General features: G+C 44.6%; 1 protein-coding gene across 9 annotated transcripts in view; it reads right to left on the reverse strand.

Annotated features, from left to right (window-relative positions):
- Positions 1–20,122, reverse strand: part of LOC126298880 (sarcolemmal membrane-associated protein) — a 323,320-nt gene that overhangs the window by 256,323 nt on the left and 46,875 nt on the right. For all 9 annotated transcript variants that reach the window (XM_049990412.1, XM_049990407.1, XM_049990408.1 and 6 more), the window contains one exon: positions 8,500–8,628. In XM_049990412.1, coding sequence (XP_049846369.1) covers positions 8,500–8,628 — 129 coding nt within the window. The remainder of the gene's footprint in view (positions 1–8,499; positions 8,629–20,122) is intronic.

A 20,122-nucleotide genomic window follows, 5' to 3' on the forward strand; every position in this document is an offset into this window, starting at 1 on the left:
GTTGGTACCTGATCTGCAACGGACAGACCCCATCCTCTACAAGTAAGCTGTTTACAGAGCTACTTAAAAAGGCTCCTGTCGCAAGTCGAACCCCACAGTGGTGAATCAGATCCAGTAACCACAACGCTGAGGGGTGATGCCTAACCGTTTGCCAGACTCCCATAATCAAGGCAAGACTGTATCAGGGCTTTGTAAAGCTGCAGAAGTGTAGTGTGATCTACACCACAGCTGTTGTTACTCAGGCAGTGAAGTGTATTGCAGTGCAGCTGTGCCATTTTTCACTTAAGCTGGCGAAGGTGGGAAATCCTTGTCAATGAGCGTGAAAGACTAGTCCTAGAAAGTGGTAAGTCTCCACCGCATTGAGTAGTTAGTCGTCGAGGTAAAGTTCTGGTTGTGGGTGAATGGTACAACATCAACAGAAGCGCATGATGTGAGTCTTGGTGGCTGAAAACTGAAAGCCATGGGTGAGGGACCATACCTGCATCTTTTGTATGGCACCTTGCATTCGATGTACAGCAATACCCACACTACAGAATGAATAGTAGAGGCAAAAGGCATCAGCATACAAGGAGGGCGACACTGAGGACCCAACAGCTGCTACTAGACCATTTATGGCAACTAGAAAGAGAGGGACACTCAGTAAAGAGCCCTGCTATCACCCAAGCTCTTTGATATGAGGGTACTGTGGGAAGCACCAATTTTTGAACCTGGAATGTACAGGAAGTTCTGGATAAAAATTGGGAGTGGACCCCAGATACCTCGCTTGTGTAAGGTAGTGATGATTTGGTGTCGCCACATGGTGTCATAAGACTTCTCCAGGTCGATGAAGATGGTTATAAGGTGTTAATGTTGGGCAAATCTGTTCAGACGTCAGACGGCAGACTCCAGGTAAACCAAATCATCAGTAGTGGAAAGGCCTTGGCGAGAACTGCTCTAGGACAGGGCCAGAAGATGCAAAGACTCGAGGAGGCAACACAGCCATCAGTTCACCATGTGTTCAAGCAACTTACAGAGAACTTTGGTGAGACTTGTTGAGTGATAACTGTCCATCTCTTGAAGGTGCTTACCTGTTTTCAGCGCTGCGACAATGATGCTTTCTTGCCACTGTGATGCGAACTTGCCCTATCTCCAGATGTGGTTAATGATAACAAGGATATTATGTTAAAAATGCTCAAGTAGGTGCTTGATCATTTGGTTGTGGATGTGGTCTGGCTCTGGGTCTGTATCAGGCTTCGTTCAAATGGCTCTGAGCACTATGCGACTTAACTTCTGAGGTCATCAGTCGCCAAAACTTAGAACTAATACACCTAACTAACCTAAAGACATCACACACATCCATGCTCGAGGCAGGATTCGAACCTGCGACCGTAGCAGTCACTCGGCTCCAGACTATAGCGCCTAGAACCGCACGGCCACTCCAGCCGGCCTGTATCAGGGCAGTAGGTGAGGACACTGAAGAATTCCCACTCACTGAATGGAGCATTATATGCCCATAGGCAGCATGTAGTACAAGATAATTGCTTCCATTCTACCCACTGTGCAAAATGTTTGGCAGTGGCGTTTGGGTCAGTGTAGACAGTGTCATTTAAGGTAATAGCAGGTACACCTGTACAGGTCGTTATCTGTAGACACATCTGATCTTACCCCAAACCTGTGAAGGAGAGGTATGTGCTCCGATGGTTGAAACATACCATTCCCAGCATTCTTGCTTCCGTCGTTTTATTGGGTGGTGGGCCCGAGCATTGAGCCAATTAAAGGCAATGAGGTACTGCATCGATGGGTGCCTCTTGTGGCATTGGAGAGCCCGCCTATGATCTCTAATAGCCTCTGCAATTTCTGAGGACCACCAAGGAACTGTCTTCCGTTATTGGGTGGTGGGCCCGAGCATTGAGGCAATTAAAGGCAATGAGGTACTGCATCGATGGGTGCCTCTTGTGGCATTGGAGAGCCCGCCTATGATCTCTAATAGCCTCTGCAATTTCTGAGGACCACCAAGGAACTGTCTTCCATTAGGGACCAAAGGAACAGAGGACAGCTAAATCTACTGCTGGAAGAAGGGTTGTAGTTGTATTCTTGACTGCCTCATTAATACATCCATGAGACAGAGCAAAGGGTGACAGCAGAGGCGAAAACACACCACCCATGTGTTGAGAGCCAATCTGGGTAGGCATCTGGGGCATGACGCTAAGGGAGGCACAGGAGAATCACGAAGTAGTCACTAACACACAGGTCAATGTTGATTCCCCCGTGGGTAGACTGGAGAAGACGAGGGCTACAAAAGGAAGGGTCAATGGCTGAGAAAGTTCTGTGCACCACATTGGTGTGTGGGATACAAGTATTCAAGAGGCAAAGGTCAAGCTGAGCCAGGCAAAGGTCAAGCTGAGCCAGGCAAAGGTCAAGCTGAGCCAGGCAAAGGTCAAGCTGAGCCAGGCAAAGGTCAAGCTGAGCCAGGCAAAGGTCAAGCTGAGCCAGGCAAAGGTCAAGCTGAGCCAGGCAAAGGTCAAGCTGAGCCAGGCAAAGGTCAAGCTGAGCCAGGCAAAGGTCAAGCTGAGCCAGGCAAAGGTCAAGCTGAGCCAGGCAAAGGTCAAGCTGAGCCAGGCAAAGGTCAAGCTGAGCCAGGCAAAGGTCAAGCTGAGCCAGGCAAAGGTCAAGCTGAGCCAGGCAAAGGTCAAGCTGAGCCAGGCAAAGGTCAAGCTGAGCCAGGCAAAGGTCAAGCTGAGCCAGGCAAAGGTCAAGCTGAGCCAGGCAAAGGTCAAGCTGAGCCAGGCAAAGGTCAAGCTGAGCCAGGCAAACATCACCAAAGGAAAGGGGGGGAGGGGGGGCTGGGAAACCAATGCAAACAATATGTCCTGACACACTTCAGCATCGGGAGGAAGATAAACATTGCAGTTGGTAATATCCTGAAATGATCTTACTCAAACAGCCACAGCCTCCAAAAGTGTATTGAGAGAGCACAAGTTTGCTGTAGTGTCCAGGACATATGTGCAAACTTCTCCCAATAGGGTCATTCCATGTCAATTCAACCAATCTGAGAAAATGCTCCAGCTGATAGTCTCAGATTTGGCTGAAATTTAGCACACCAACACTACAAAGTATGGAACACTCGTGTATAAAATTTTAAGTTCCCCTGGCAATTGGTTCCAGAATTATGGCTTGTGAAAGAAGGTGGCGTGACCCAGAAATTGCAACCCGCATCTGGCAATCTTTCTTCAGACCCAACTTCAGGTCTTAATAACTTTGGAACTATTCTGCACAGCCCAGTGAAATTTTTACAACCCAGTAACATCCATTTAGAGAACACACTCCATGAATAAAAACACCAACAACATATTTCTGAGGGAAAATAAAAAATTCCAAAATGTGATTAAAACTGTAATACGTTAAAAGTACATATTGTAGATGCCATCTATGCCAAATATAACTCACTCAAAAAGGGTATAAATTTTTTTGTGGTAAGCTTAATGTGGCCTAAACACACACAGAACTCATCGTGCCCATATCAGTCATGCAAACAGAGTTACATGCACACGAAAATATAAAAATTTGAAAAATTACGTGAAAAACATGCATTTTCTAGGTGTGGCAGCACAAAAGGGACAAGTGATATCCGAGCCAAATTTCAAACACTGCATAAGTAGGCCATACTATAATATGTGGCAAAATTTCAACTTGTGATTGCAAGGCATTTGTATATGATAAAGGTTGACAGAGATGTATTTGGTTGTGTTTCTTTTAACAAGATTTAGCTATTAATAGTGATGATGCAGACAGCTCGTTTCAGATAAAACTGCTGCAATTTTTGGGAACCATTAGGCAACAGAATAATGGTAGTTTTCACGGACATAATGAGTCATTGTTAGGCAGGAAAAACAAAGGAAACAAGCAACAATTACAGGTTACTCATGTTTTTAAGATTCTAGTTCAGACTGGTCAGTACTGTTGTGGAAAGTCAGTATGGAGGCAGAAGAGTCTACTAGTGGTGCTTTTGTTCAAACAAGTTACAGTATTGGTAGATCACAGGCATCTGAATATCTTAACATATAGAACAAAATGTGGCATTCGCTTTGTACTGTATGATCTGGATGAATCTGAGCAAGATTTGTTGCTATGGAGATTCGGGATGCACCCTGTGGGCACTTTAAGAACAGTTCCAGGAAACTTTAGTGTTTGTTATCATATTAAAGTGTTTCTGGATAAGTATTCTTTCCTACAAAGAAGTTGTTTTGATCAATTTCGGATTCATACGAAGACAGTGAAGTGTAGCTTCAGAGAAATTGCTATAAAATCAGTATTTAAAGTGAATCAGTGCACGAGACTTAACATGAAACAAGGACAAAATTTATGTTCCAGGTGTGTTACACTGCTAAAAATGAAGAATATTCTGACAATTTACATGACAGTGACGAAGGGTATCAGTCACCTACAACCACAGCAGATGAACAATTAAATACTTCAGTGACTGCTCTTGGTTTGTCTCCTATGAAGACACACAAAGTTGGGAAAATAGACAGGTCCAGCTATGGTAGAAGAAAACTACAAGAAGCTCAAATGGAATTAAAACACAAAATAACTGACACACTAATGGTGGAAGAGGAAGAACTATTTGCTGCAAAGGAACAGAAATCATGCCAGAAATGCTCTGATTCGGACAAAATTGTGCACGATTTGAAAGGAAAATGTGCCATATCCATACGCCAGTAAAAAGTAGCTATTCTTATCCTTGCACCTTCCAGCTGGTCTACTGACTACACTGCAAAGGAATTCAATGTTTCTAGATATATGGTAAACAAGCTAGGAAAATAAAAGCAACCCAAGGAGTGCTTCCACAACTTCAGCAGACTCAGGGTAAGAAATTGAGGTGCTGGTGTCGGAGTTTTATGAAAATAATGACTAAAGCCAAATAATGCCTGGAAAAAAAAAGATTATGTAATGGTGAAAATGGGAAATGTACATGTACAGATGCAAAAAAGACTGTTGCTAAGCAACATATCAGAACTATATGTAGAATTCAAGGAAAAGTATCCCAATACCAAAGTAGGTTTATCATCTTTTTTCAGTCTTCGGTCAAAATGGGTTGTGCCTGTAAGTGCAAGGGGCACACACAATGATTGTGTATGTGATACCCATCAAAATGCTAAGCTGATGTTTGCTTCTATAAAGGATTCTGGTCTGGATTACAAAGGTGCAATGAAGCTGCTAGTGTGTGACATCAGTTCCTAACAGTGCACGATACACAGGTGTGAAAAGTGTCCTGGTAAGGCAAAGCTTGCAGAACACATGAATAACAAACTGTATGGTGAACTCCTTATGGATGACTATGAACTTGTTTCTTATAAACAATGGACACACATGGATCGCACAAGTCTTGAAACGAAGCAAAGTACAGTGGAAGGTTTTGTTGAAATGTGTTGTCAAAAAACGGACAAACTGACCACACACAGCTTCACAGCAACAGCACAATCGGCTTATCTCCAGTTTTGTAAGGATAATTTGAAACAAGATGAAATTATAGTAAAACTAGACTTTTCTAAAAATTATGCATTTATAGTTCAAGATGCCATCCAAAGATATCATTGTGACAACAGTCAAGCAACTCTCCAGCCATTTGCGATTTACTATAGAGGTGAATCAGGTGATGTGTGTGTCATGAACCTGTAAGTTTTTAGTTACTGTTTAATTCACGATGCCATTGCAGTTCGTGCCCACATTCGCACTGTCATGGGATATGTGAAAAACAAGCTGCCTCATATACATTTTGCGAAATATTTTAATGATGGGGCAGCTAGTCAGTACAAAAACTGTAAAAACCTCAAAAATTTATGCATGCATTACCACGATTTTCAGACTCACGCAGAATGGAATTTTTTCGCAGCAAGTCATGGTAAAAATGTATGTGATGGTATTGGTACTACCGTTAAGCGCATGGCATGACAAGCTAGTCTGCAGCACCCTACAGAAGGTCACATTCTAACAACTCTTCAATTATTTATCTGGGTACAAACTAATATCTCTGGCATACAATCATTCTATTTTTTGAAAGATGAGGTGAAATCAGTCGAAGAGTTGATAAAAATCAGACTACAACACATTAAAACTGTTGGAGACACAAGGAGCCATCACTTCTCTCGAGCGGACTGACAATGTGCAGATGAGCAGACTGTCCGGTTATAACTATAGGTTCATGCATAACATGTGTCTTCACAGTGTGTCTGACTCAGGATTCAGAAGCAAAAGCAGCAACATACAACCAGGTTGCTATGTTATTGCTGTTTATGATGACAAAGGGGACTTAGGATGTGTTGCAGAGTGCTGTGAAGCAGAAGGTGATGTATTTGTGAACTCCATGGCACCAGCAGGACCAGCAAGATCATTTCATTGGCCACGTTTGGCAAACAGGTGTTTGATTCCTTTTGAACATATTCTTACAACAGTTCCAGTTTCTACCACAGTGTTAGGAAGACAGTACAATTTGCCACTCAATGTACAGAGTACAGTAGCTAAAGTGTGGGACAACTTCTGTTCGAAGCACAATCGACTGGTTTTTAGCAGTTAAGGTGTAATATACATTAATGACAGGTTGTGTTAAGATGTCTATATGTTGTTGCTTGGTGATTAAACATTTGTGGGAGAGGATAAGAAGAGGCAGAACAGTTTGCAATATGTTTTTACAAAATTGTGTTGTGGAACAATGGCCACATCACCAAATACATCTGTCAACTTCCATTGTACACAAATGTCTAGCAGTAACACGCTGAAATTTTGAGATATATATATTTATGGTCTACTTATGCAGGGTGTGAAATTTGGCTTGGATACCACTTGTCCCTTTTGTGCTACCACACTTCGAACATCCATGTGTTTTAGGTAATTTTTCAAATTTTTATATTTTCGTGTGCATGTAACTCAGTTTTTGTGACTGATATGAGCATGTTGAGTTCTGTGTGTGTTTAGGCGACATTAAGTTTACCATAAAAAACAATTTATACCCTTTTTGAGTGAATTATATTTGGCATAGAGGGCACCTACAATATGCACCTTTTAATGTATTACATTTTTAATCACATCTTGGAATTTTTTATTTTCCCTCAGAAATACGTTGTTGCTGTTTTGATTCAAGGAGTGTGTTCTCTAAATGGGTGTTCCTGGGTTGTAAGAATTTCACTGGACTGTGTGAAATAGTTCCAAAGTTATTAAGACCTGAATTAGGGTCTGAAGATAGTTGCGCGGGGTGCAATTTCCGGGTCACGCCACCTTCTTTCACAAGTCATAATTTTGGAACTAATTAGCAGAGGAAACTAATACTTTGTACATGAGTGTTCCACACATGATAGAATTAGTGTACTGAATTTCAGTCAAATCTAAGACTATGAGCTGGGGCCCCTGGTTGAACCGACATTGAATGACCCAATACTATGTCATAGGTAGCACAACTCTTATAATATCCCCAGCATCCATGAAGTGCTGGGGTCCGCACGACTGGAAACCAAGTCTCCTGAAGTGCAATGCAGAAGGCAGAGGAAATGCTTAAAAGATTTTGTAGGTTAGCCTGGCCAAGCAAAAGAACTGCTATAATTCCACTGCAGAATAATGTTGTTGAAGCACTGTGAGGCCATGAAGAGACCAAGGAGGCAGGTTTTGGCCAAGGGCCACCTGCTGCCACTGGTTGAGCAGTTATCGCATCAATATACAAAAGATCTGGGTTCCATTGTGTGGTGACAGCTGGGGCCTTAGGGGCCAGCAGAATCTCTGTCTCAGCCACAGGAGTGGAACAGGTGGGATCTAGTGGCATGGGGCCAATGGAATGTACTACTCCTTGTAGGACACTTTGTCTTTCCTCTCCTTAGATGATTTTGATGATGGTGAGGGCTTCTCTGATTAAGTTTCAGGTAAAGATGATGATCACGAAGCCCTGTGACCATCAGCCTGTGGCTGCTGTCCAGTTAAACAACAGCAGAAACCTTGGAAGGAAGTGTCCCAACAGATCCCTTCTGCCAAGAGAAGCCAGAGGAAGGTGATTCGTCTCCAGCTGGGAGATGAGTACCAATGTCCCTGGTGGGTGCGAAGCTGTCAATCCCAAAGTAGATGCGGGGGGAATAGGGTATATGTCCAAATGATTTTCTTTGTTGAAAATCACTAATACTATCACTCCTCAAAGCACGTCCTGCTCCTCCTGACTCACCCTGTCTTTAGCTATGCGAACAATATTGGAAAAACCATATTTGTTTCTGGTCATCACATTTCACTCATCACTACAATAAATGAATGGTGTATGGTCTTTAAGAAGAATCACATGAACTAATGATGTTAGATTTACAAAGATTGGGACAAAGCCAGATCAAAATTGATGCCAAAATTATATGTTTTCTTAAAAATTAACATCATATTTATATACATTTAAATTCTACTATTAACCGATTTTGGGACATAAAAAGGTCCTAAATGAAGAAAGATCCTAATTTCTGCTAGAGGTTTGACATACATTATTATACACTGACATACCTGGAATGGATGAGAATTTGGCCTACAGATCAGAACAGCCCGTGCAGCCATTTTAGGAGGAGTCGTTATGATATCCCGGCTATTTGGGTAGGGCCCCACATTTTGCATCCAACCAGTAACTATCACCATCTAAGAGGAAAGAATGAAACACATTGCTTCAAACTGATAACCATTTTAACTTAAAAAGTAAAAATAAATTTAAAACACACACGCGACAGGGGGGCGGGGGAAGGGAGACGGGGGGGGGGGGGGGGGGGGAAGGGAGACCGGGGGGGGGGGGGAAGGGAGACCGGGGGGGGGGGGAAGGGAGACGCACCAGTGGAGCTAGCCTATTTGTTTGATAGGAGTGGTCATTTTTGTTTACATATCAGAGATAAAAGTTACAAGCACTGTCATTTCCATCAACTGCAGTTTTTGGTACCTGATCTGTGAAAGAGGAAATTTTGAGGGACTGTCCTTTCCCAAAAGGCAAAATGCAGTAATAGAATAAGAAACTTTTAATGATAATAGAGTTTATTAATAACCAAAGCTAATTCACAGTAGTAGTTCTTCATAACTAGTTGTGTAGTAACAAGCAGTATTTAGCATTAATTATTACTAAAAACCACCTCAGCCATGTAATTACACAGTTATTGTGCTATGACTGATTTGGTTCTTAGAATGTCCTCAGGTTGCCTGCAGTTACGCAAATACTAAACCTACAGCATCTTAACAATAAAATAAGAAACTCACACTAACAATCTTATACTGAATTCTCACCGAGTTGTGCTAAAATAATACTATATATGGGCTGGCTTTCGTATGTAACGTTAAAGACCAAATCCAGAAATGATCACCAAGATTGTGCCAACTGCCTGGCGAACCTTTTTACTTTATCCTTTGTTTTATTTCTAAATTTATTTATTTATTAATTTATCACTTTCCATGGGACTAAGCAAGACAAAGCTGCTTTGTCATGGAATGAGTCAGTACATAGTTAATTCTTTCTAATCATCTAATCAGCATCCTGTAATTAATAATACATGAAAAAAAAAAGAGTACAGAAATAAACAACGGATTACAGGAAAGTTCTCAACTACTGGAAGAAACTCCTGTACAGAATAGGAATGTGCCACAAGGAAACCTTTCATCTTAGGTTTCCACATTCAATTCACTCAATTTTATCAGTTCTCCTTGAAGCCTATTGAAAATGAAACCCACTGACCAGAACACACTTTTCCACATGACACTTGTTTTGTTCACTGAACGAATGTTGACGTTTCTTCTGAAAGGCTGATTATTGTCAACAACGTAGGCCATGATGTAATATACAGGCTGTTAAGGGTACAGGTGCAGATACTGTGGTCATTGGTACCTAATTTGTACCCACTTCAGTGTGTTAGTTTTTTTCCTATGCATATAACTAGAGGTCTGCACGGATGCGGATATCCGCGGTATTTATTACATGGCGGATAAAATCGCGACCAGCGTGGATATCCGTGGGTCATCTGCCCAGTACGTATGTTGCAATGTTAGTTGAAAACTTCAAGTCTGTTGATATTCTTGGAATCTTGCAGGGCCCAGGTAGAGCAGATGTGCATTGTCCTCAGCCTCTGGCTGTACACAAGAGACCTGCGCCCAATCCGTTTCCGCGACCGTGTCTTGTGTGGCCTGTGAAGTGCTCTCTGGGTGGCAAACTTGCCTATTGTCTACCAGACAGGTGCCTCTTGCAGTTTTCTGCTGCCTTCAGTTAGCGCTTTGTAGTGACCGAGTGACAAGGTGCATCGTAGCAAATCAGTGAGAGTTCCTTCTTCAAATGAACACCGTATCGATGGATACAATTTCGTGTAAGGTGAAAAAAAGGTGATCTTACATTAGTGAAGGAAAACATATTGAAATAAACAATTTGGAAAAAATTCATATACGTATTTGATGGCAACAAAAAGATAAAAGATATAGTGGCTTGTTTTGCATGTAAAAAGTATATTCCTATACTGGACAGAAAAGTGGGACTTTAAATTTGCTAAAACATCGTGTGAGGCTGGACAAAGTAGCATAATTACTTATTTAAATTACAAGAGAGACGTGGAAGTTCCTGAAGTTCTGCCAAATTTGATGACAGCTGCGACGGAAAAACTTATCAATCTTGTCAGCAAAGACATTTTACCATTCGAAGTTGCATGTGGATCTGGGTTTCTCGAGACGGCACGGTTTCTTACTGATGTGGGGGGCCAAGTACGGTGCACCGAGTGCTAAGGAACTGCTACCTCATCCAACCAGCATATCCGGAAATTTGAAGGAAACAACCGATCTACATCTACATAATTAATCAGCAATTCATATTTAAGTGCTTGGCAGAGGGTTCATCGAACCACAATCATACTACCTCTCTACCATTCCACTCCGGAACAGCGCACGGGAAAAATGAACACCTAAAACTTTCTGTTCGAGCTCTGATTTCTCTTATTTTATTTTGATGATCATTCCTACCTATGTAAGTTGGGCTCAACAAAATATTTTCGCATTCGGAAGAGAAAGTTGGTGACTGAAATTTCGTAAATAGATCTCGCCGCGCCGAAAAACGTCTATGCTGTAATGACTTCCATCCCAACTCGTGTATCATATCTGCCACACTCTCCCCCCTATTACATGATAATACAAAACGAGCTGCTCTTTTTTGCACTCTTTCGATGTCCTCCGTCAATCCCACCTGGTAAGGATCCCACACTATGCAGCAATATTCTAACAGAGGACGAACGAGTGTAGTGTAAGCTGTCTCTTTAGTGTACTTGTTGCATGTTCTAAGTGTCCTGCCAATGAAACACAACCTTTGGCTTGCCTTCTCCACAATATTATCTATGTCGTCATTCCAACTGAAGTTGTTTGTAATTTTAACACCCAGGTACTTAGTTGAATTGACAGCCTTGAGAATTGTACTACTTATCAAGTAATCGAATTTCAACGGATTTCTTTTGGAACTCATGTGGATCACCTCACACTTTTCGTTATTTAGCGTCAACTACCACCTGCCACACCATACAGCAATCTTTTCTAAATCACTTTGCAACTGATACTGGTCTTCGGATGACCTTACTAGATGGTAATTACAGCATCATCTGCGAACAGTCTAAGAGAACTGCTCAGATTGTCACCCAGATCATTTATATAGATCAGGAACAGCAGAGGTCCCAGGACGCTTCCCTGGGGAACACCTGATATCACTTCAGTTTTACTCGATGATTTGCCGTCTATTACTACGAACTGCGACCTTCCTGACAGGAAATCACGAATCCAATCGCACAACTGAGACGATACCCCAGGGGCCCGCAGCTTGATTAGAAGTCGCTTGTGAGGGACGGTGTCAAAAGCTTTCCGAAAATCTAGAAATATGGAATCAACTTGAGATCCCCTGTCGATAGTGGCCATTACTTCGTGCGAATAAAGAGCTAGCTGCATTGCGCAAGAGCGATGTTTTCTGAAACCATGCTGATTATGTATCAATAGATCATTCCCTTCGAGGTGATTCATAATGTTTGAATACAATATATGCTCCAAAATCCTACTGCAAACCGACGTCAATGATATAGGTCTGAAGTTCGATGGATTACTCCTACAACCCTTCTTAAACACTGGTGCGACCTACGCAATTTTCCAATCTGTAGGTACAGATCTATCGGTGAGTGAGTGGTTGTATATGATTTTTAAGTAGAGAGCTATTGTATCAGCGTAATCTGAAAGGAACCTAATCGATATACAATCTGGACCTGAAGACTTGTCCGTATCAAGTGATTTGAGTTGCTTCGCAACCCCTCAGGTATCTACTTCTAAGAAACTCATGCTAGCAGCTGTTCGTGTTTCAAATTCTGGAATATTCCATTCGTCTTCCCTGGTGAAGGAATTTCAGAAAACTGCGTTCAATAACTCCGCTTTAGCGGCACAGTCGTCGATAACAGTAGTGCACAGTAGTCATGTGACAACCCCAAAGAGGGTTGTGGGCATTAAAGTCCCCTAGAAGCAGGAAGGGACAAGGGAGTTGGTGAAGAAGGGTAGTTAGGGCAAGAGATATGGGAAGCCTGTCAGGCGGAGGCAGAGATTACAGATTGTGATTCGAGTGGCCAGATGGGCCTGACAGCAATTGCTTCCAGAGTGGTATGGAAGGGAACCCATTTACTAACAATGCCCTTGCGCACCAAGGTGCAAAAACCACCAGAAGCCAACAAGGGGCCAATTTGGTTTTGACAGAAAGTGAGGAACCCACAAAGGGTGGGTGAGTAAGAATGGACATAATGATTCTCGTGGAGAGCAATGCAAGCAGCAGGTAGGAGGAAAGAAGGGGGCTGCAACTGTGGGAAGTGATGCAAATAGCCATTACAATTCCACTGGAGGATTCTCAAGCTGGAGTCCAAATGGGAAGCAAACCAACAGGAGCTGGTCATGCTGCTGAGTCGCCATCAGTCACTGATAAGGATGGGGTAATGTCCAATAGGTGGGGTCAGACTGTTGGTTCATTGGCTGGAGGAGGGGAGAGCAACACCTCAGGGGGTACTGGAGGGGCCTTGCCCATGTTGTTGGGTTTCTGCTTCTTCTCTTAAGAAGGAATAAAAGGGTACACTGCAGCGAGGTTGGGCACGGAATTACACCTGGCAATCTTGGCGCCCACCAGTCGCAGATCGCGTGGCCAATGTGGAGCAACACATCGACTTTCAGGAGGGGTGCCAGGAAGACGAGTCCCGGGAGGGAGCTCCAGTACTGGCAGCTGCTGAAGAAGGGGAGCACTTCTCCTGTGAGGAAGGAGTGGGTATGGGTACATCTACATCTACATCACTACTCTGCAATTCACATTTAAGTGCTTGGCAGAGGGTTCATCGAACCACAATCATACTATCTCTCTACTATTCCACTCCCGAACAGCGAGCAGGAAAAACGAACACCTAAACCTTTCTGTTCGAGCTCTGATTTCTCTTATTTTATTTTGATGATCATTCCTACCTATGTAAGTTGGGCTCAACAAAATATTTTCGCATTCGGAAGAGAAAGTTGGTGACTGAAATTTCGTAAATAGATCTCGCCGCGACGAAAAACGTCTATGCTGTAATGACTTCCATCCCAACTCGTGAATCATATCTGCCACACTCTCTCCCCTATAACGCGATAATACAAAACGAGCTGCCCTTTTCTGCACCCTTTCGATGTCCTCCGTCAATCCCACCTGGTAAGGATCCCACACCGCGCAGCAATATTCTAACAGAGGACGAATGAGTGTAGTGTAAGCTGTCTCTTTAGTGGAGTTGTTGCATCTTCTAAGTGTCCTGCCAATGAAACACAACCTTTGGCTCGCCTTCCCAACAATATTATCTATGTGGTCCTTCCAACTGAAGTTGTTTGTAATTTTAACACCCAGGTACTTAATACAATTCTCAAGGCTGTCAATTCAACTACTTACCAAGTAATCGAATTCCAACGGATTTCTTTTGGAACTCATGTGGATCACCTCACACTTTTCGTTATTTAGCGTCAACTACCACCTGCCACACCATACAGCAATCTTTTCTAAATCACTTTGCAACTGATACTGGTCTTCGGATGACCTTACTAGACTGTAAATTACAGCATCATCTGCGAACAGTCTAAGAGAACTGCTCAGATTGTCACCCAGGTCATTTATATAGATCAGGAACAGTAGAGGTCCCAGGACGCTTCCCTGGGGAACACCTGATATCACTTCAGTTTTACTCGATGATTTGCCGTCTATTACTACGAACTGCGACTTTCCTGACAGGAAATCACGAATCCAGTCGCACAACTGAGACGATACCCTATAGCTCCGCAGCTTGATTAGAAGTCGCTTGTGAGGAACGGTGTCAAACGCTTTCCGGAAATCTAGAAATACGGAATCAACTTGAGATCCCCTGTCGATAGCGGCCATTACTTCGTGCGAATAAAGAGCTAGCTGCGTTGCACAAGAGCAATGTTTTCTGAAGCCATGCTGATTACGTGTCAATAGATCGTTCCCTTCGAGGTGATTCATAATGTTTGAATACAGTATATGCTCCAAAACCCTACTGCAAACCGACGTCAATGATATAGGTCTGTAGTTAAATGGATTACTCCTACAACCCTTCTTGAACACGGGTGCGACCTGCGCAATTTTCCAATCTGTAGGTACAAATGTATCGGTGAGCGAGCGGTTGTATATGAGTGCTAAGTAGGGAGCTATAGTATCAGCGTAATCTGAAAGGAACCTAATCGGTATACAATCTGGACATGAAGACTTACCCGTATCAAGCGATTTGAGTTGCTTCGCAACCCCTAAGGTATCTACTTCTAAGAAACTCATGCTAGCAGATGTTCGTGTTTCAAATTCTGGAATATTCCATTCGTCTTCCCTGGTGAAGGAATTTCAGAAAACTGCGTTCAATAACTCCGCTTTAGCGGCACAGTCGTCGATAACAGTACCATCGGCACTGCGCAGCGAAGGTATTGACTGCGTCTTGCCGCTTGTGTACTTTACATACGACCAGAATTTCTTCGGATTTTCTACCAAATTTCGAGACAATGTTTCGTTGTGGAACCTATTAAAGGCATCTCGCATCGAAGTACGTGCCAAATTTCGCGCGTCTGTAAATTTTAGACCATCTTCGGGATTTCGCGTTCTTCTGAACTTCGCATGCTTTTTCCGTTGCCTCTGCAACAGCTTTCGGACCTTTTTTGTGTACCACGGGGGATCCGTTCCCACTCTTACCAACTTATGAGGTATGAATATCTCAATTGCTGTTGCTACTATATCTTTGAATTTGAGCCACATCTCGTCTACATTCGCATAGTCAGTTCGGAAGGAATGGAAATTGTCTTTTAGGAAGGCTTCTAGTGGCACTTTATCCGCTTTTTTAAATAAAATTATTTTGCGTTTGTTTCTGATGGATTTGGAAGAAATGGTATTGAGCCTAGCTACAATGACCTTGTGATCACTAATCGCTGTATCAGTCATGATGCTCTCTATCCGCTCTGGATTGTTTGTGGCCAAGAGGTCAAGTGTGTTTTCGCAACCATTTACAATTCGCGTGGGTTCGTGGACTAACTGCTCGAAATAATTTTCGGAGAATGCATTTAGGACAATCTCTGAAGACGTTTTCTGCCTACCACCGGTTTTGAACAAGTATTTTTGCCAACATACCGAGGGTAGGTTGAAGTCCCCACCAACTATAACCGTATGAGTCTGGTATTTATTTGTTACGAGACTCAAACTTTCTCTGAACTGTTCCGCAACTGTATCATCGGAGCCTGGGGGTCGGTAGAAGGAGCCAATTATTAACTTAATTCGGCTGTTAAGTATAACCTCCACTCACACCAATTCGCACGGAGTATCTACTTCGACTTCACTACAAGATAAACCACTACTGACAGACACAAACACTCCACCACCAATTCTGCCTAATCTATCTTTCCTGAACACCGTCTGAGACTTCGTAAAAATTTCTGCAGAACTTATTTCAGGCTTTAGCCAGCTTTCTGTACCTATAACGATATCAGCTTCCGTGCTTTCTATTAGCGCTTGAAGCTCAGGGACTTTTCCAGCGCAACTACAACAATTTACAACTATAATTCCGACTGTTCCTTGATCCAAGCACGTCCTGTAATTGCCAAGCACCCTTTGACATTACAGCCCATCCCACACTTTCCCGAGGCCTTCTAACCTAAAAAACCGCCCAGTACACGCCACACAGCCTCCGCTACCCGTGTAGCCGCCAGCTGAGTGTAGTGAACTCCTGACCTATTCAGCGGAACCTGAAACCCCACCACCCTATGGCGCAAGTCAAGGAATCTGCAGCCAATACGGTCGCAAAACCGTCTGAGCCTCTGATTCAGACCCTCCACCCGGCTCTGCACCAAAGGTCCGCAGTCGGTTCTGTCAACGATGCTGCAGATGGTGAGCTCTGCCTTCATCTCGTAAGCAAGACCGGCAGCCTTCACCAAATCAGATAGCCGCTGGAATCCAGAGAGAATTTCCTCAGATCCAAAGCGACACACGTCATTAGTGCCGACATGTGCCACCACCTGCAGCTGGCTGCACCCTGTGCTCTTCATGGCATCCGGAAGGACCCTTTCCACATCAGGAATGACTCCTCCCGGAATGCACACGGAGTGCACACTGGATTTCTTCCCCTCCTTAGCCGCCGTATCCCTAAGGGGCCCCATTACGCGCCTAACATTGGAGCTCCCAACTACCAGTAATCCCACCCTCTGCGATTGCCCGGACCTTGAAGGCTGAGAATGATCCTCTGAAACAGGGCAGGCAGCTGCATCTGGCTCAGCCAGAGACAGTGCCTGAAACCGGTTTGTCAGACGCACCGGGGAGGCTTTCTGATCAGCCTCCGGGGACGCCTTTCGCTGCCTGTGTATTATAATTTACGGACACTGGCGGAGCAGCACAGGCACTCCCCTCATGGAGGGGGTGCCCACAGTCACCACAGAGGTGATCATTGGTCCAGCAGGAAGACGTGTCCAAACCATAAGCATTTAAAGCATCTCATCAGTGGTGGAATGTAAGGTTTACACAACACCGATACACGATCACGTTTGCCTTCTCTGGGAGGGTAACCCACTCAAAGGCTAGGATAAAGGTGCCTGTATTGGTGCGATTGTTTTTAGGGCCTCACTGTACACGGTGGATAAATTGGATTCCTCGCTGCTCGAGATTTGCACAGAGCTCCTTGTCAGTTCGGAGAAAAAGATCCTGGTGGAAAATCATACCCCGTACCGAGTTTAAAGATTGGTGGGGCATGACAGAGACTAGAATGTCACTGAAACGGTCACAAGCACACAGGGCTTCAGATTGGGTGGCAGAAGATGCCTTTAGGACCAAAGAACTGGATCTCATTTTACTCAAGGATTCCACTTCATCACACTTATCTTCTATCGTCTCCACAAAAAACAAAGGCTGGGTCGTGGCAAAACTTTTGCCATCTGTACTGGTACAAACCAGGTGCCAAAGGATAGGTTTCAACTCAAGCCAGCGAGCTTGACCCTCTTCCCAAGGGGTGGCCAGGGAGGGGAAGGCAGAAGGATCAGAAGAAGAGGTGTCATGTCTTGTATCACTCTCAGAGACGGCCACAGAATGGCCAGGATATTGAAGCTTTTGTAGCTTCATGAGCATAGCGTCCGCCACAGGACCACCCACTCCGACGAGGGGCTCGCCCCGTGCACGCCACCCAGCCACAGCAAGGGCCATCTGGCACTGCGGCCATTGCCGGGAGTTCTGATGCCTTTTTTTTTTGTGGTTTTAGGGAGCACAACTACAATGGTCATTAGCGCCCTGACTAATTTAGGAATGTACCGCGAGGCACAAGGTTAAAACAGCAACTAAAAGGGACAACACTATAAAAGAAAGACAGGCAGAGAATTAAAAAAAAAAGCATAATCAAATGTCCTTAGACAGGTTTGTCAAGTTGATAAAACGAAGAACGCGGGCAGCTGCTCCTGGGTCATCCGCTAAAATGGCATCCAGAGTACACGGCAGGCCAAGATCAAGACGCAGCATAGTAAAATGCGGACAGGACGTTAAAATGTGGCGCACTGTCAGCACTTGCCCACAAGGGCAGAACGGCGCCAGGGCTACCGTCAGCAGATGGCGATGGCTGAACTGGCAGTGTCCAATTCGTAGCCGGGCCAAAACGACCTCCTCCCGCCGAGAAGGACGTGAGGAGGACGTCCAAGATGCTGGAAGAGGTTTCAAGGCCCGAAGCTTCTTGTCCGTAAGTGCAGCCCAATCGGCATGCCACAGCGATAAAATGCGCCGACAAATGACCGTGCTACAATCTAATGAAGGGACACAACAAGGAGCCATCCGAGGTTGGAGGACAGCAGCCTTGGCCACGGCATCTGCAGCTTCGTTGCGAGGGATACCGACATGGTCAGGAACCCACATAAAGCTAACTGGAGAACCGTCATCCACCAGCTGTTGAAGAGAGCGTTGGATCCGGTGCACGAAAGGGTGAACTGGATAAGGATCACTGAGGCTCTGGATGGCACTCAGGGAATCGGAGCAGATAACATAAGCAGAATGTCAGTGGCGGCAGATGTAAAGAACAGCCTGGTAGAGGGCAAAGAGCTCAGCTGTGCAGACCGAACAATGGCCATGTAGCCGGTATTTGAAACTTTGTGCCCCGACAATAAAACAACACCCGACCCCGTCGTTGGCCTTAGAGCCATCTGTATAAAAAAGTCATATTAATGAACTTCGAACAAAGTTCGACAAAACGGGAGTGGTATACTGAACCGAGGGTAACCTCCTTTGGGAGCGAGCGGAGGTCAAGGTGAACGCGAACCTGAGCCCGGAGCCAAGGTGGCACGTGGCTCTCACCCACTCTAAAGGTTGCAGGGAGTGAAAAATCAAGGAGTTGAAGGAGGCGATGAAAGCGAACTCCAGGGGGTAGCAGGGCAGAGACATACAACCCGTATTGACAGTCGAGAGAGTCGTCAAAAAAGGAACGTTACGATGGGTGGTCGGGCATTGACAGTAGCCGACAGGCGTAATGACAAAGCAGTATATCGCGCTGGTAGGTGAGTGGCAATTCACCGGCTTCAGCATGAAGACTCTCCACGGGACTAGTATAAAACGCTCCGATCGCAAGCCGTAAACCCCGATGTTGTACGGAGTTGAGGCAGCCTAAGATGGACGGCCGTGCAGAGGAGTATACGAAGGACCCATAATCCAGCTTGGAGCGGACGATCGACTGATATAGGCGAAGTAGGACGGTTCGATCCGCTCCCCACGACGTGCCACTGAGAACACGGAGGACATTTAGAGAACGGGTACAACGGGCAGCCAAACATGACATGTGGAGACCAACTAAGTTTCCTGTCAAATGTAAGACCTAAAAATTTTGTTGTCTCCACGAATGGGAGAGCAATGGGACCGAGTCATAAGGACGGTGGGAGAAACACTTTGTAGCGCCAGAAGTTAATACAGACTGTTTTCTCGGAAGAAAAACGAAAGCCATTGGCGACACTCCAGGAGTAAAGACGGTCAAGAGAACGCTGAAGACAGTGCTCCAGGAAACATGTACACTGCGTGCTGCAATAGATGGCAAAATCGTCCACGAAAAGGGAGCCTGGTACATCATCTGGGAGGCAATCCATTATTGGATTGATCGCTATGGCGAAGAGAGCGACGCTCAAAACGGAGCCCTGTGGCACCCCATTCTCCTGGTGAAAGGTGTCTGACAGGACAGAACCCACACCTACCCTGAACTGTCGAACCATTAAAAAGGAACGAATAAAAAGAGGGAGGCGACCGCGAATGCCCCATGTATGCATGGTGCGGAGAACGCCCACCCTCCCAACAGGTGTCTTAAGCCTTCTCTAAATCACAGCCGTGGTCGGGCGCTTCCGCAAGAAGTTATTCATAATGAAGGTCGACAAGGTAACCAGATGGTCAACAGCAGAGCGGCGCCTACGAAATCCACATTGTACATTGGTAAGTAGGCGTCGAGATTCGAGCAGCCAAACCAAACGAGAGTTAACCATTCGCTCCATCACCTTACAGACACAGCTGGTAAGCTAGATGGAATGATAACTGGAAGGCAAGTGCTTGTCCTTCCCCGGCTTAGGAATCGGTACAACAATAGACTCGCACCAGCATGCG

Source organism: Schistocerca gregaria, chromosome X (genome assembly GCF_023897955.1).
Source record: "Schistocerca gregaria isolate iqSchGreg1 chromosome X, iqSchGreg1.2, whole genome shotgun sequence".
In the NCBI taxonomy this organism is placed as follows: Eukaryota; Metazoa; Arthropoda; class Insecta; order Orthoptera; family Acrididae; genus Schistocerca; species Schistocerca gregaria.